Here is a 16,547-nt window from a genome sequence, read left to right on the forward strand (position 1 = left end):
AAAAGGCCACCAGGTTGGTCTGACAGGACCTGCCACTGATGAACCCATGTTGGTTGCCCCTAAGCATGCAGTCCCCTGCTGGCCCCTCATGGTTTCATATGGTTCATTTTTACTTCAGATTTGTGTCAAGCTTCTTTTGGATATAAATTTGAATTTAATTTCAAAATAAGAAGGCGTTATTTAAGTAATTTTTAAAAATCTGATGAAAACAGAAGAATATCATTTTTCATTTAAAAACTATTAAAATATATATTATCTATAGTCAGCAAATTGAACTGACTGGGTACCATGTCCCTCAGTATTTTACAGTTAATAGTTCCTGGCTTCTCATAGCTTGTTTTTATTCATGTATAGTAAGCTATCTTTCTTCTTTCGACTCTTATTTGTCATCTTAACTTCTAGTGAACTGGGGCATGTATAGATGAAATAGGGGCCCTAAATTGAAGCAGTGAGTTTTAAAAACACCACTTCAATTTAGGGCTGATTAAACCCCTGTGTCGTGCACATACCCCACTGACTTACCTAACTCTGGCAGGGAGGGGAGGGGGAGCTGCTTGTGGGCGAAGTGTACCCTGTGCTGGGCGTGTGGGGGTGGTGCTTTCCTCTGTGGCAGTGGTGGCTCCCCCCACAGGCAGCACTCACCCACAGACACCTGGCTCAGGCGGTCCCAGGGGGCACCTCAGCCATGGAGGGAAGCACCAGGCCCCTGTACAGCTCAGGCAGGCTCCGGGTAGCGGGGAGGGGATCAGGCTAGCTGCTTTTCTTGGGTAGAGCCTGCTTTCCTGGGCTGCTATCAGATTGCAGGGCTTCCTGAAGAGCCGTGGAGATGAATGGAGCCTGGTGCTTTGTTTTGTGGCTGTAGGGGCAGCAAACTAAAACTCCTTCAAGGGGTTTTAGTTTGCTGTGCCTCAAGTCATTTTAAGGTGCATTATGCCACTGAATTTCCTGCAGCGGCTGGAATTAAGGCACAATATGCCACCGAGGCGTACAAACCAACACCATTAAAGTGGTGCAAAAGCATTTAGCCGGATTTTAAAGTGTTGTGCTCACACACCTCTCATTTCGTGTACAAACAGCCCTAGCTATTGAATTAAACTGAACTGAGTACACTGAAATGAAGTAAGTAATATCTTTGCACCTGCAGAGGAGAATACAACTGTCAAAATTGCAGTTTCAGGTGCCTAGCTAATAATTTCCCCTAAGCCCATTAATTTTACTTCCCTTCAAACTTCAGTAGCACACATTAATAACAACAATAACAACAACAATAATAGTTATATTGGCTTACTACAATATTTTATACTTATATTAATATATTTTATATTGTATGTATATTTTATATTTATATTAAGCTTACTATAACATATTTTAAAATTATTTAATGTCAAATTTTGATCTTTAAATTCAGAAGAACATTTTCTAGAATGACAGATGATGGCCTTAGTGAGCTAAATAATTAGACTAGCCCAAGATTCTTATGTATTGTTTGTTAACAATTCCTAGAAACTTTTTTTTTTCTGATGCTGCCCTTCTCCCCGCATTTCACATAAATTGGTATTTTGGCATAAACAGTAGACCTAAAAAAAGGGGCACACTTGAGTTCTTATGGCAAGATTCAGAAAATAAGTTTCCACATTCAAGACAGAAACATTGGTCATTATTTTTTCCCTTTTCATGCATCTGCCAGGACTTTCCAATCCTTATCTAGAATACAAAATAATGCACATGTATAGTGCTTTACAAGAACTAGTTAATTACTCCACAGAACACTCGCGTGGAGAATAAATTTTACTATCCTTATTTTTTTCATTTGCTGTTGGGTAACAGCATTTATCGTTCCTGAAGATGGTAATATTGATTTCTATGTATATTTTGATACTCATCAAAGAGATTGTATACTAGGTTTCCAAGATGTCAGCTTGTTGTCTGTCACAAGTATTAAACAGCCCAGCCTTAAAACTAGGCAATAGGATGAATTGCTTCTCTAACCCCACTATCCTTCTAAATGTAAATCTGGATCCAAGTTCACAAAAGGAGTCTACCTCTGTAACTAGTAGTTTTTAAATGCTCTGAAATTTGGAAGAATAGATTCAAATCAAGATTTTAAATTTTCTGATTTGGAAATTCTCAAAACTGGGGGTTTGATTTCACTTTTTACACAGACTTGGATTTCTGGCCTGACTGTGTTTGAAACCATAGTATTTCAAAAAAGCTGCCTAACAGCGAAGAATACTTGACAGTATACTGGCTGATCCTATTCTTTGTTGAAATTTTTGGGTGTATATCATAAATATGGCTGGTTTTCGAAAAGACTTTTCTGCATATAGTGGGTGCATCTACATGTGCACTTTACTGTGGAGTGGACAATTTACTTTGCAGTGAAGCATTACAGTCTACACGTGTGGCAGTATTAGGGCATGGTAAGCTAATTAACTCTGCCAAAAGAGAGTACTGATGGGGACCACTACTATTTTAGAGCAGAGTAATTTACTATGCTAAAACACATGTGTAAATGCTGACTGCAGGTGTACATTGTGCCTGGTCAGCCCAGCCAGCCAGGAGCCTGCTCCATCCTGGCTCAAATTGTTGCTCTTCTGGGCACATGTGTCGATTCTCCCGCAGGAGCAGTTTACTCTGGCTTGAACTGCTCTGGAGTTTACTATGTCTTATTAATTGCACATGTAGATGCACCCATTGATGATGATGTTTAAAACTAGTGTTAGAGAAATAAATGTACATAATTTGGTTTCAAGAAAAATAAATATAGTGATAAGGAATCAATACAACTCTCTAACCATATAATAGCCATTCACAGAATCCTTGGCTAGAGCTAAACTTAGTGTAGATGCCTATAAAATGGCAAGAAATAGTAATAATGAGATGCACTTCATAAGACTTTTGGATAAACCTGTGCTGAGGCTAGGGCTAGGATTCAGAAAGACTTAGACAGATTACAGGATTGGACCAAAAGAAATCTCATGAAGTTCAATAAGGACAAGTGCCAAGTCCTGCACTTAGGACAGAACAGTCCCATACACCAGTACAGACTGGCAACTGACTGGTTAAGCAGCAGCTTTGCAGAAAAAGACCTGGTAGTTGCAGTGGACAGTGAGCTGAATCTGAACCAACACTACGCCCATTTTGAGAAGGCTACCACTGTACTGGCTTGCATAGTAGGACTGTTGCCAGCAGATCAAGGGAAGTGATTATTCCCCTCTGTTAGGCACTGGTGAAGCCACATCTGGAGTACTGTGTCTAGTTTTGGGCCCCTGACTATAGAAAGGATTTGGGCAAATTGGAGAGTCTAGCGGAGGGCAGTGAAAATGGCTAGAGGGAGGGTCACATGCCATATGAGGAAAGACTGAAGGAACTGGGCTTATTTAGTTTAGACAAGAGAACACTGAAGAGGGATTTAATAACAGCCCCTGAATGGTGGTTCCAAAGACAATGGAGCTAAAGTGTTCTCAGTGGTGGCAGATAACAGGCAAGGAGCAATAGTCTCAAGTTATAGAAGGGATGTGTAGGTTACCTATTGAGAAAAAGTTCTCACAAAGAGGATAGTAAAATACTGGAGCCAGCTACCCAGAGTGATTGTGGAATCTTTATCTATTGAGGTTTTTAAGACCTGGGTAGACAAAGCCTTTGTTTGGATGATACAGTTGGGGATGGTCTTGCTTTGAGCAGGCATTTGGACTAGATGACCTCCTGATATCCTTTCTAACCTTAATTTTCTATGATTCTAAGAAGAATACATATTTCTGCAAAACAATGATGTGCTGCTCATGCCATGTAATTTTTTAAGATCAGTTAAATGGTCATTCATTTATTATGCTTAAGAAGGTTCCAAACCACAAGAATGTGAAAGATCATTCTTTTGCATGTAAACAATCAGTTATTATTTATATAAATAAAAATAATAGTCTAAATAAAAAAATCATGTAATATAGTTGGTACAATTTTTCCTGTTCTCTCAAAATTCTTTTATGTTTGCCATAACAAATGAAAATGAGAAAGTGAAGCAGGTCATTTATCCTATTGGCTCCTGCAGGTGAATTTGCCCCCTTATGAATTCCTCATCCAGTTCTCCAAAGCAAAATTCAGTAAACAAACAAAATCCTTTATCCTCTTCCAGACATTAGGGCTAGAAATAGATATTGCTGAATGAAGTGGATCAGCTGTGCTGCAGTGTGTCCCAGCACAGCCAATCCACTTCACTCAGCAAAAACATGTTGCCTCTTGCCCTGTCTTTGGTGTGGGACAAGTGACTGTATGATCTGCCTGCTTTCCTCATCCAGGCAGATCTGGAGCATGGTTCTGGCTGAGTGGGGAAAGCAGGAAAGGACCATTATCTGCCCAGCCACACCTGGGGTAGGAATCTGGATGAGCAGGGAAGGATTTTCCCCACCCAGCCAAATCTGGGACACTGGTCTGGCTTGAACAGGGAAAGTGTGACAAAGGCAAAAGGTATCTGCTACAATTAAGCAGCAGTCTTTTGTTGCACCATTGATTTTCTTTTCATATGGCACAACAAAGGGTGTCAACTTCTATTTAATGGTGGTACAAATGAGACATCAAGCCATGTCTGTATATGTCCCAGGAAAACAGTCCCTTTTTCTGGCTCCAGCACAGCATCCTGGCTTCTCTTTCCAGAAAGTTTTTTTTCACAGTGTGCTTCTTCATTCCCATTGCTTTTTCTTCTACTTAGCCCCACAGCTGAGGTCTCTGAACAGGGTTGGCTGTTCCTCCATAAAGGGAGATCCCACCCTGTTAGCCAAAGTTTTTTTTGTTTAATCTTTTCTAACACTATTTCCCAATATTCCATATACCTCCATATACTAGTCCTTTGATGCCTGTTTCAGTGAAAAATACAACTAAATTTTGCAACGTCCTGAAGTACAGGTTTTGTAAGTTTTTGCAATACAGGTAATTTATTTTTTGCTGAATCAAGTCCTTAGTGATGTAAGATCTTCTTCATGTGGTAAATGCTAGTGGACTGCAAGCTATACTAATGAGCTGAGCTCTCCCTCGAGATACTGCTCAGGTATCTACACTAAATTAGTTAAAGTTAAGAGTATACTAAGTTAATTTCTGATGACAGTACCTCCCTGCTTTGTGTCAGTATAGAGGAGGATCAGCATATCATGCTAAGAGGCCTGAGTGACACTGAGGACTAGAGAAATTGACTGCAGATTTATTACTTGGAAACAGCAGTAGAAAAGACGGACCTAGATGTCTTATCTACTTGCGGGATAGCTGAGCCACCAGCGTGGCATGACTAAATGGAAAATGAGATCATGGGAGGCATCAGGCAAATTGTTTCAAGTAAAATAGGGAAATATTAATGTTATGATAAAAGGTTCTATTGAGACCTCATCTGGAATACAGTGCATGGTTCTGGTCCCCTAAAATTATTTAGGGAAGATTAATTACAATTGGAACAGGATTATTAGGGGAGCAGAGAGCCTATTTATGATAGGGGACTAAAAGAGCAAAATCAAGGCTGAGAGACTATACAGTTGTATTCTGTAAATACAGTTGGGGTTAGGAGGGGAAAAAGTACTCAAGATAAAGGACAATGCTGACATAGGAAAAATGGGTATAAACTTGACATGAGTAAATTTAGGCTGGAAATTAGAAGAATGAATTTAGCACTAGAAAAAATCCCTGGGTCACTGAGTCCAGTCCTCTACCAGTACAGGCAAACACCCTATCATTCCATTTATTTATTTATCACTGCTTCATTTCTAATATGAGCAGTGGACGGCGGGGGAAAAGACTGACCAATTTTAAGATGGAGCTTGATAAACTTATGAATTGGTTATATGACACATCTTTCTGTGGCAGCATAGAGCTAGACTTCATGACCCAGGAGATCTTTCAGTCCTGTGTCCTTTTCTTCTGTTCCTAATTTTATCCTTGTCACACAAAGATAGATAGACCTGTCCTTTTTTGCCTTTGGAATGCACCAAATTGCATCTAATGGCAAATATTTTTGTAATATGTCCCCAGGAAGTTGCCATCAGGTCATCTTGGCAGAGTTGAAAATTTGAACATTATCTGTTTTCTTTACTACTCTGTTTATATAGGCCAGTATCATGACTGAAGTAGTGTTCAGTGACCTGGGGAAAGAGAGCCATATAATTATTCTTTATTCTTATTTAATCTTTTGAAATCACTGAGATTCCATCAAGACTTAATTTTGACATGAGCACATATTTTTGAATGCTAAATATATTGACAGGGGGAGGAAGAAAGGGAAATCTCATGTGATGGCATTTCTGAAATTCAGAAGCAAATCTTTCATATACAGTAACTGACCTATATTTTTTTTGTCTAGTTTGTTTCAGATCCTTGTGCCAGCAACCCATGTCACCATGGTAACTGCAGCAAAAGTGGAGAAGGCTATCTCTGTATTTGTGATGAAGATTATGAAGGAACAAACTGTGAACATTCATTTCACAGTCCTCCAGTCTCTGGATGGACAGAGTCACTGGCACCAAGACAGATCCGACCAGTTTCATCAACTTTGGAACCTGACATTGTTTTACCACATTCAAGAGCGACTATGACATTACCTACATGGCAGCCAAAAGCAGGACAGAAAGTTGTAGATCTGAAATGGGATGAAATAAAGGTGAGAACACTCTGTTTAAGGGAGTCATACATAAAAGGCTGTTTTATCATTTGATATAGTTCTGTAGGTATATACGTTGGAGTACTAGGGAATAAGTTCTGCCCCAATCCACAAAATTACGAGCTAAAACATTAACACCTGCAAATGGTCATGGCTTAATTCTTTTCAAAATAGATGTAGAATTTTTAGATATAGTTTCTGGAAACTTTTTTGATATGTAGAAGACAATATCTTTTAGTTCTTTATTAATAAACATGAATATTAAAATAAATTAAAAAATCTAAACAAAAAACTCAAAAGAGTAAATTATACAGCATACCTTTTAGCATGATTTTCTTCCTTTGATTGGTAGTGATAGCCTTTTACATGTGTATAAAAAGAATCCCACATTATTTTGAAAACTGTAGCCCCATAATATTACTGAAATTAAGCTAACTCTGTGGTTGAACATAATTGCCTAGGTGACAAAAATGACACTCAGTACAATGTATGTCAGTAGTTGATGGCATGTGGAGTGGGAAGAACTTGATCAAGAACTGTGAAAAACGTGTGTTTAAATAATCTTTTGAAAAGTAGCTTGATTTTTAGTATTCATTTTTAATGGCCATTCAACATCTCTGTTTCTAATAAGATTAACCTCCAAGACAGTACATAGTGCCCTTCAAAGAAGATCTATCTGAAAGAATAAAGGCTGTGTGTTGAGATTTGAACTTGCAGTTCCAGAGTGTTTTTATTGTATGCTAAGGTAGTCACCGGTTACAATGTATAATTTTAAATTGTCATGTTTCTGAGTTCAGTTTTGTGAACCATCATTTGACTTTATGAGAGAGCATATATGAAGCTCCCTATGGAAACTTTGTATTTCTAGTCTCCAGCCTTGTAGCCTTTTAGGCTCATGGCATCTACGTTAATTGTGCCATGCCACACATTCAGCCAATTTATGGCTCCATAAAATGGCAAATCATCCACAAAGATAATCTACATAAAATGTGGAACATCTTTGCAGCTGGTTTGTATGGTACCATGCAATGAATGCATGGCATGCCCCATCATCCCAATGCTGACATTCAGCTGATTGTCAACTTTAGGACCTGGGCAGTCCCAGATTTGGAACCCAACAGGGGTTGCCCCAATACCAGTAATTGCTGATTGTTAGCATTAAACTGGAACAGCTTTAGTCTGGTGCCAGCAGTGGGGTACAGGTTGAGTGGGTTGCAAGGTTACTGGTGTGGGAAGCCCCTTGACTAGGACCCTTGCAAACTTTGTGCCCAGCCATTTTAAAACTACTTGGTGAACGTGTCTACTACTGCAATTAGTGCACCTGAATAAACTCTAACGCAGTTGTGCTGGAGTTTATTGCTCCCAAGTGCACTATTTGCATGTGTGCCTGAGACCATAGCACACTGAGATGAGGCAGAGCAGCCCTGGCTCTCAGGAGGCCCTAGGGGTCAGTCTGCTGGCCTGGGGCTGCTCTGACTCAGTTCAATGTGCTGCAGAGGAGCTAGCTGGGGTACAAGGGTGCTTCAGTGCAGGGCTACCCAGCAGGCAGTCCACACACTGAAGCACTCTTGTGCCCCCATCGACCAGGTCAGCATCTACATATGTGTTGTACTGGAGTAAATATTCCATTGTAGGATGGTACTTGTGTCTGGTAGTACTATCCTATGGCGCAGTTAATTAGTTTACTCTGTCATAATAGCATGGCACATGTAGACGGTCACATTTTACTGCAGAGCTAATTTGGCAACTCTGCAGTAAACATCTCATGTAGGTGTGCCCTGTATGTTTAAAATTCTGGGTTGCAGGAAGCCCCAGGCTCTCTGTGACCCAGACCATTGTTTCCTTGCCTTGAAGCTCCCAGGAGCCAGATGACCTTCAGTCTTGACTAATCAAGAGGCCATGCAATGCAATTTGGCTCTTTTGAACACAATTTAAAATAAACAATTTTTCTGCTTTTAATTTTCTCTTGTTTTAAGTGTTTAAATTTTACAGGGCTAAGAACTGATACCCCATCAGTGTGATTTGATACTAGCAGATGCTTTCAATTTGGCATAATACTGCTATTTTAAATCAGTCTCATTATATATATCTATATGGGAAACAGTATTAAGTACAGCATTATATGTACCTTCTAACACTAATGTCATAATAGATGCATAAAACATGTAATGCTGAGCCAAGTTTGAATGACTGAGAACCAGCATTTAAAATAATCAAGATTGCTAAAGGTGGCTGGTAGTAAATTGTAAACAGTTATCATGCATCTTACAAAAATCTTATAATCCAATACCTGGCAATAAGACATTCAGAATTTGCTTTATATATGAACTCTAATGAGAGACTCTTACTGTGTTGCTGCTTTGTGCAGCAGTCCAGCCTCACTGGGGAATCTCGTATTCATTGCAGCACACCTTACCCTTTTTACTTGAATTTATAATGTTTCCCCCCCCAATCAACATGGGGGAAAAAAGCCCCTCGTCTTACATTCCCATATAAGGAAATCTCATTAAATGCATTGCCTGTCTTAGAACTGCTGCTAAAAGCAGTCTGTGGTCAGTAATGGAAACCAGATAGAAGCTAATTTAAATACAGCCAACATAACTATAAAGTACATGGCCCATATGGGGAAACATGCTGATGGAAACCTACCACTTTTTTTTTGCAAAAAATTAAAATAAAATGGAGAAATATAGATGGATATCTATCTATCTATCTATCTATCTATCTATCTAGATTGAATATTTTGCTATAGCTCTACCAACCTGTGGGTCACTTGATGGTCCAATACACACTTTTACACTTGCACCATTCTCATTCCCATTATAAAACTGCACCACACACCAACGTTCCTATGTGCCTGAGCACCCATTTGCCCATTTCTGTCACCTTTTAACCATAACAATTACATGGAGGCCACGTCAGTGCCCTCCCCACTTCCCCTTTCCCTTCTCCTCATTTCCCCACCAACTCGTCTGCCTATTTGTCCAGAACTTTCACTCATCATGTATTTGTCGTCATCAACAAATGTTGTCATCATTGTTGTTCTCATTGTCATCATCGCTGCTCTTTTCAGGGGACCTGCCTCTGAGCAGTCTATGCCAGTGCCCTGTCTTCCATGTGACATTTGCCGTCTCTCGTCTGTCGTCTTCTACCATTTTTCTGCAGTACCAGTACATCTCACTCAGTCCAATTTTGATTTAGCCCTTGACTGAGAGATTTGTTTGTCTGTTTATGAGCAGGTTGCTAGTCCTCCACAGGGCATTCCTGAAGCAGGAGATGAATTGGTCAAAGCGGGCTGTTGGGGTCGCTTGCTTCTTAGTCAAGTGCCCATACAGAACTGCCTCTCTGGTCAGGGTTATGAACTCCGTCACCACTAGAAGAAGTACATGTATTATCTTCCAAACCTCTCTAGCGTATAGGCAGTTCTGGAGGAGGTGGTTGATTGTTTGTGGCTCCCACTGGCAGGTTTGCCTGGGGCAGTTTGAGCCTCTGCTAATTCACTGTTTTTCCATGGCCATGCTAGGAGTGCCTGGTGGGCTACCTGCCAGTTCAAGTCTCTATGCTCCTTCTGCAGGTCCTTATGGAAGATTTGCTCCCACATGGCCAGGTGGTTGTTGCTGGGTAATAGGTCCATAGGCAACATGATATCTCTTGCCTTTACTGTCTCTAGAATCTTACAGTGGTTCATCAGGGTTGCTGCGGCCTTGTCATGCAGTTTTTATTTGTCCTAGAAGTGCTTCAGGACCTCGTAGAACCATGGCAATGCCCTGGTCCATGGGCTTGCATTCGTTATTGTGTACACTGACCACTTTCGCAGTAGTGGATCTGTAAAACACTTTACAAAGTTAGCTGTTTTAGATTCTGTCCTTATTGCAACTTTGCAGATCTGGCTTATGTACTTGACCCAGAAGAACAGTGGGATGCCTGGCAGTACTCCGCCTCCAGACCATTTTGCTTTGTTCAGTGTGGCCCTTGCCACCTTCTCTCATATGGAGTCCCGGAAGAAGATGCACATGGCTCTTTGGATTCTGCGAATGACTTGCTTTGAGGAGGGGAAGACTAGTGCAGTGTGTAGAGGCATTGGTAGTAACACTGTCTTTGTGAGTGCCCTGTGCCCCTCCCCTCCCCTCGCCTTCCCTCCCCTTCCCCCAGTTGACAGGCAGTGCAATTTCTATAGTATTAATCTGTTTGGCCTTGGTCTCAGTCTTTTCTCATGCTTTCTGTCTGGTCAGCTGTGGCTCAGGCTCCACCATGAGGATCTTTACCCCACTGAAGTGGATGGAGACCCACAGGGCTGACAGGTTCCTGAGTAGGCAGTTGTTTTGCTCATGTTGAGCTTAGCCACTGTTGCTGCCCTGTATACGTGGGTGTGTTATAACACTCTTTAAATTGACCACTTGTCCCTGCATATGATATTGAGGTCATCCATATAGGCCAGGACCCTTGTCTCTTCCTGGTTACTCCCAGGGATATCTACTCTGCTGATCCTGAGGTCCTGCCTGAGCCACTGTCATAGTAGTTTGAATTACACAGATGAACAGAATTGGGGATGGTGGGCAGCCCTGACAGATGCCTGACTCCACCACAGTTGGAGATGTCAGGCACTCATTTACCAGTACCTTGCTACTCACATTAATGTATAGCATCTTTATCTAGGTGATGAAGGTTCAGGGGATTCTGATCTTTTCAGTTTCTCAAGCAGGAACCAATGGAACACTTGGTCATAGGCCCTCTCCAGGTCGAGGTTCAGCATGGCAGCATTCAGCCCCTCTCCAATTGGTAGCATGTGTTACAGCTACATCAGGGCTCCATGCGTCTGTCATCTTGGCACCACACACAATTGGTCCTCATGGATCACTGCACCTATAATGGACTTAAAGCTCTTGGCCAGGATTTTGGCCATTAGTTTTGTAGTCAAAGGTCATAAGCATTGTGGGATGCCAGTGTTCTGGGTTCTACTTCTCCCATTCTTGTAAAGAAGGGTTATGAGGCCTTTTTCCATTTCTTCTCTCAGGTGGCCTCCTGCATGGGTTCTCTACAGACCTCCAGCGGGTCTGGGCCCACCTGGTCCTAGAAAGCAATGTAGAACTCCTTGGCAGGCCATCGTCCCTGGGAGTCTTACTGTTCTTGAAGCTGTGGAGAGTTTTGTTGATCTTCTCCAGTGTCTATTCCTCTACCAGCTTCTGACCCTCATCCTCCCCGATGACCTAAGTGAGCTTCTGCAGGCATTTCAGCATAGCCTCTGAGTCCTCTGGTCATGCTGTGTAAAGCTCCCAGTCAAAGCCCACTGCTATCTCCAGTATCGCCTTATTTGACCAGTGCTCCATACCTACTCTGTCTGTCAGGCTCGTCATTGCTTCTTCTTGGTTTCCTTTATTTTGCTAGAATAAGCAGACCACTCCTCTGACCAAGGTTGGATGCCCTTGAGTTTTGCTTGCCCTCAGCCATATGGCTGCAGGAGCAAGCTAGGGAGGAATCTCTTATTTCTATAAAATGGGCATAAATCCAAGATCTTCCATCTGGAAATGAAAGTGGGAGGTTAACTATATGTTACCTCTGTGGGTACTACCTCATGCCAGAAAAGTGCTTATCCCCTATCCCTAGGAAAACTGCCTTCCTGGTCATGGTGTTTCCTCTGCCAGGTAAATCACCACTTAAAAAAACCACACACACACACACACACGCACTCTCTCTCTCTCTCTCTCTCTCTGAGTATCACTCCATACAGACAAAAAAACGATAACCCATTACAAAAACCGCACCCATATAAAGGCCTGCTGGACACGTTAAAATATCTGCACCACGCGCCACACACACAAACTCTGGTCTCTCAGACCAGGCAACCCCTTCCTTTCGTCCCCACCCCTCTTGTGGGATTGCAAACTCAGCTTACCTATTGTCCATGTTGCTGTCACTCCAGCTCCTGCTGGAGGATCCACTGCTGCTGTTGCCGTCCCTGTCCTCGGTTCCATTCATCTCTTCCTCTTCCTCCCCCTTCCCCTCTGGGAAGGGGGGTGGTGGTTTGAAAGATCCTGTGCCACATGCCTCTGTGCCAAGTGGCTTTGGCCACATCCTCTCCATCCTCCATCCTACTGATTTCTGGGAGTAGGTCTGGAGTTTGCTCAGACTCATTTTCACACAGCCTACCACCTGTGTGTCCATATGCCTGTGCCAACAGGAGGTTTCTGGCTTTCCACAGGGCATTCCTGATGCAGGATGCAAACTGATTGAAACTGGCTGACAGGTTTCCCTGGTGTTTGGCGAGGTGCCTGTGCAGTGCTGCTTCTCTGGTTAGCTGGTTGACACCAGTTGCTACTTCGCAGAGCTGCTTTACCCTGTTTCATACCTCCTTGGCACAGGTGCAGAACCAGAGGAGGTGGTCAATTGTCTTGGTGGCTCCATAGTAGTTGGGCCATGGGTAGTTGGATCTCCCTAGCTGTCCCTCTTCATGCCTCTTGGCCTTCAATGGGAGGGCTCATTGGCTATCAGCCAGTTCAGGTCTCTGTGACCATTATGCAGGTCCTTGTGGTCGATGTGCTCCCACACGCCCTGGCACACGTCGCCTGGGAGCAGGTCTATGGGCGACATGATCTCTCTCAGCCTCACTGTCTCCTAGATCTTCTTGTGGTTGCTCATGGTCACAGGGCCTGCATTCTGCAGGCTGTACAAATTGTGGCGCTGGTTTAGGATCTTGTATAACCATGGCGAGCCCATGATCTACGGTTTGTGGTTGGTTGGGGTGAACACCCCCCAGTGTCTCAGGATGTGCCCTTCAAAATATGTCACCAGGCAGGAAGTTTTGGATTCTGTGCCCATTGCCAGCTTCCAGATCTGGCTTGCATACATGGCCCACAGGAACAGGAGGATGTCTGGCATGCCCCTGCTCCTGGCCCTCTTGTCCTTGTACAAGGTCTTTCTGGTGACCTTTTCCCATCTGGAGCCCCAGAATAACATACACACGGCCCTCTGGATCCTGTGCGTAACACGCTTGGAAGGGGGGAAAACCAGTGTGGTGTACAGAAGCACTGGTAACAACAACACCTTCACAAGTACACTGCATGTGTGTTGTTCCCCCCCCCCTTGGAAAGGGAGTGCATGTGCCATAGCCCCAGTCTCTACTTTACCTTTGCCTCTATCTTCTCCCACGCTGGCCTGCCACTCGGCTCAGGGTTGAAATCTATTCTGAGGATCCTGGCCCCCTCATGGGGGACAGAGACCCGCAGAGATTCCAGAACCCTGACCTTGCCTGCAGTAAGGCAGGTGCTCTTGTTCATGTTGAGCTTGGCCCCTGCTGCCACCTTGTATACCTGTGTGTGCCACAGGGCTCTCTCTACCAACCACTTGTTCTGGCATGGGAAGTTCAAGTCATTCATGTAGGCCAGGACCTTGGCCTCTTGGTTGCTGTTACCCAGGATGTGGACTCCGTGGATCCCTGAGTCTTGCCTCAGGTGCTGGGCCAGGGGCTCGATGGTGTAGACAAACAGGATCGGGGAGAGTGGTCAGCCCTGCCGGACCCCCAACTGCACCATGATCTGGGCACTCAGGAAGTTGTTGATCTGCACTTCACTGCTCACATCCATGTAGAGGGTCCTGATCCAGCTGACGAAGGTCAGGGGACTCTCATCTGCTCCAGCATCTGGAACAGGAGCTGTTAAGACACTCTGTAGAAGTGTCACACTCTACAGACACTGTAGAGTACCTTCAGTGTATGCCTTCTCCAGGTCCAGGTTTAGGACAACAATGCTTATTACCAAAGTTTAAGTGCAGTCCAACTGAGTAAGATATATAGCAGTACCCCTTGCACTCAGCCCCCTCAGCACCAACTGTTTTTCAAGTCATGGTAAGCATACATTGCATACATTTTGACTTCTTCATGCCTACAGCTGAGCTGCACCTTTCTTTCCCATTTTCAATGATTCATCAGCCTTAAATGTTTGGCAAACATCACCAAATGGGACCCCACATAGTTTACCTATAATCTCTCTGATGACCCTTCTCTCAGCATGACGTATGTGATTAGTGTGGCCCCGCCTTCCATGAGGGGAAGCCTGACCAGGTCTTAGGCCTCATCTGCATATACATTTTTGCAGGATCTTAAGACTCATGACAAGAACGCTTGATTCCAGTCATGAGTGAGGGACTGATTACTGCATGGATCCTTTGTGGCAGGTATTGGGAGTTCACATACACAAACTAAGCAGTGCTGAGCTGTGGGGCCACCATGACTTGAAATGCTGTTGAGTCTGGTGGGGCCAAGCCCAATGAACTATATGGTAAATCATGAGCCCCTTTTGGCTTTAGACTAATATCACATGTAACTTGTAGTTTCTTTAGACTGCCTTTTGGCTTAAGATTGGGTTGTTTCTGGGGGCATTCAAGTGCAAAGATCTCTAGGATTAAGCCTCCAAGGAGGGTGGTTGCCAACAGATTTGGTAGTATCTGAAATCTCAGTGTGAGAGCCTGAGATGGGGGATGTTCACTGGTAGCAGTGCCAGACAGTTGTGTTTAGAACAATTGAGCCCTGCTTGCTCAATTGATATAGTTTTTCTTCACTTGCATTAATAGCATTTGTAGACATCCCCAGTGTGAACCAACTACTGCCATCTAAGGTCAAAAATCATCCCTACCAATAAGCTTCAAATGGGGTTTGATTTTGATATTGGAATGTTACAGAAAAAGTAGAAGACACAGCCTTTGTGTTAAGATTTGTAATTCCAGTCAGTTATACAAGAGCCTAGATGCATACTTTGTGGTTTTATATATCAGCTTTTAAGCATGTACAGACAATGAAACAAAGAGTAGTGCCCATGCAAACCAGTAAGACCCAATTCCAGCAAAGATTTATGAATTTAGTAGTCCTGACTTCAGTAGACCTGCTCAGAGCAAATAAATATAAACATATGCATAAGTTTTTTCAGGAATGGGAAATAAATGCCCAACAAGACATTTTTAGTTAAAAAGTTGAGTTTGTGGAAGCTTTACATTTTTTTATGGCATTTGCTAAAATTCAATGCAGAAAATATAAGAACTCTACAGTCATAAAGCACAATTCATAAGCAAGGTACTTCTTGGGCATTAGCACTAGTGAATCCACATTTTTAATTAAAAAAGGTTAAACAAAATAAAGCCTTATCAAGATTCATGAGAGAATAGTTGCCGTGAGTTTTTAATTTTGATTAGAAACCTAGTTTGGTGAAAAAACATAATCTTCAGTGTAGGAGGAATCTTCAAATGAAATTAGAAAACGAACACTGTTCTGAGATTTCTACTCAATAGTAGGAAGTAGCTAAATCTAGATGTGTTGAAGCAAAACCTTTAAACTGTTTCCTCTGCTGTAGCACATAGCAGTAATTTATTGCTTCAAACTGAGTGCAAAACTCAAATTACAGTAATTTAAAATCTTGTTCAGCAGGCTGCCTGGGAGTTTCTAAATGAATGTTTAAGTTGTAGCATTATCCAGTTAAAAATTAAAATCCATATACAAATCTAAATTTAAATCTCTCTAATTAAAATGGCAATTAGTTTAAAAGAATATTAAATTGTATTCATCATATATTTTAGTTCTTAAAGAAGCACCACTTTTAGGTGGATATGAGATTCTCTTTTAAGTGCATGTATATGGACGTATTCTGCTTGTAAGTGTGTGACAAGTTAGGGTGAAATTACACATTACAATTAGACCATGTTTAGAGCACTTCAAACCGAAATGATCACACATTACGGGTTGTTAACACGTGTTAAGTGCCCTATTAAAATTATGCCATTTTGGGTGAAGATTGTCTCTGAGTTGTGCTACCTAGCTCAACTGGACTGATAGCATGGCAAAGAGTGGTTGGGGGTGGGGTGAGTGGGGAGAGAGGGAAAAGGGATGAAAGGGGGCAGGAGATCCAAGGGGAGAATGCATGGGGAAGAG

General features: G+C 42.5%; 1 protein-coding gene across 1 annotated transcript in view; it reads left to right on the forward strand.

Moving 5' to 3' along the window:
* Window positions 1-16,547, forward strand: part of DNER (delta/notch like EGF repeat containing) — a 242,759-nt gene that overhangs the window by 22,392 nt on the left and 203,820 nt on the right. The window contains exon 2 of the mRNA XM_019532557.1: window positions 6,338-6,634. Within this exon, the coding sequence (XP_019388102.1) occupies window positions 6,338-6,634 (297 nt within the window). The remainder of the gene's footprint in view (window positions 1-6,337; window positions 6,635-16,547) is intronic.

The sequence above is a fragment of the Crocodylus porosus genome, unplaced genomic scaffold, assembly GCF_001723895.1.
Source record: "Crocodylus porosus isolate Cpor-Errol unplaced genomic scaffold, CroPor_comp1, whole genome shotgun sequence".
NCBI classification, from domain to species: Eukaryota; Metazoa; Chordata; order Crocodylia; family Crocodylidae; genus Crocodylus; species Crocodylus porosus.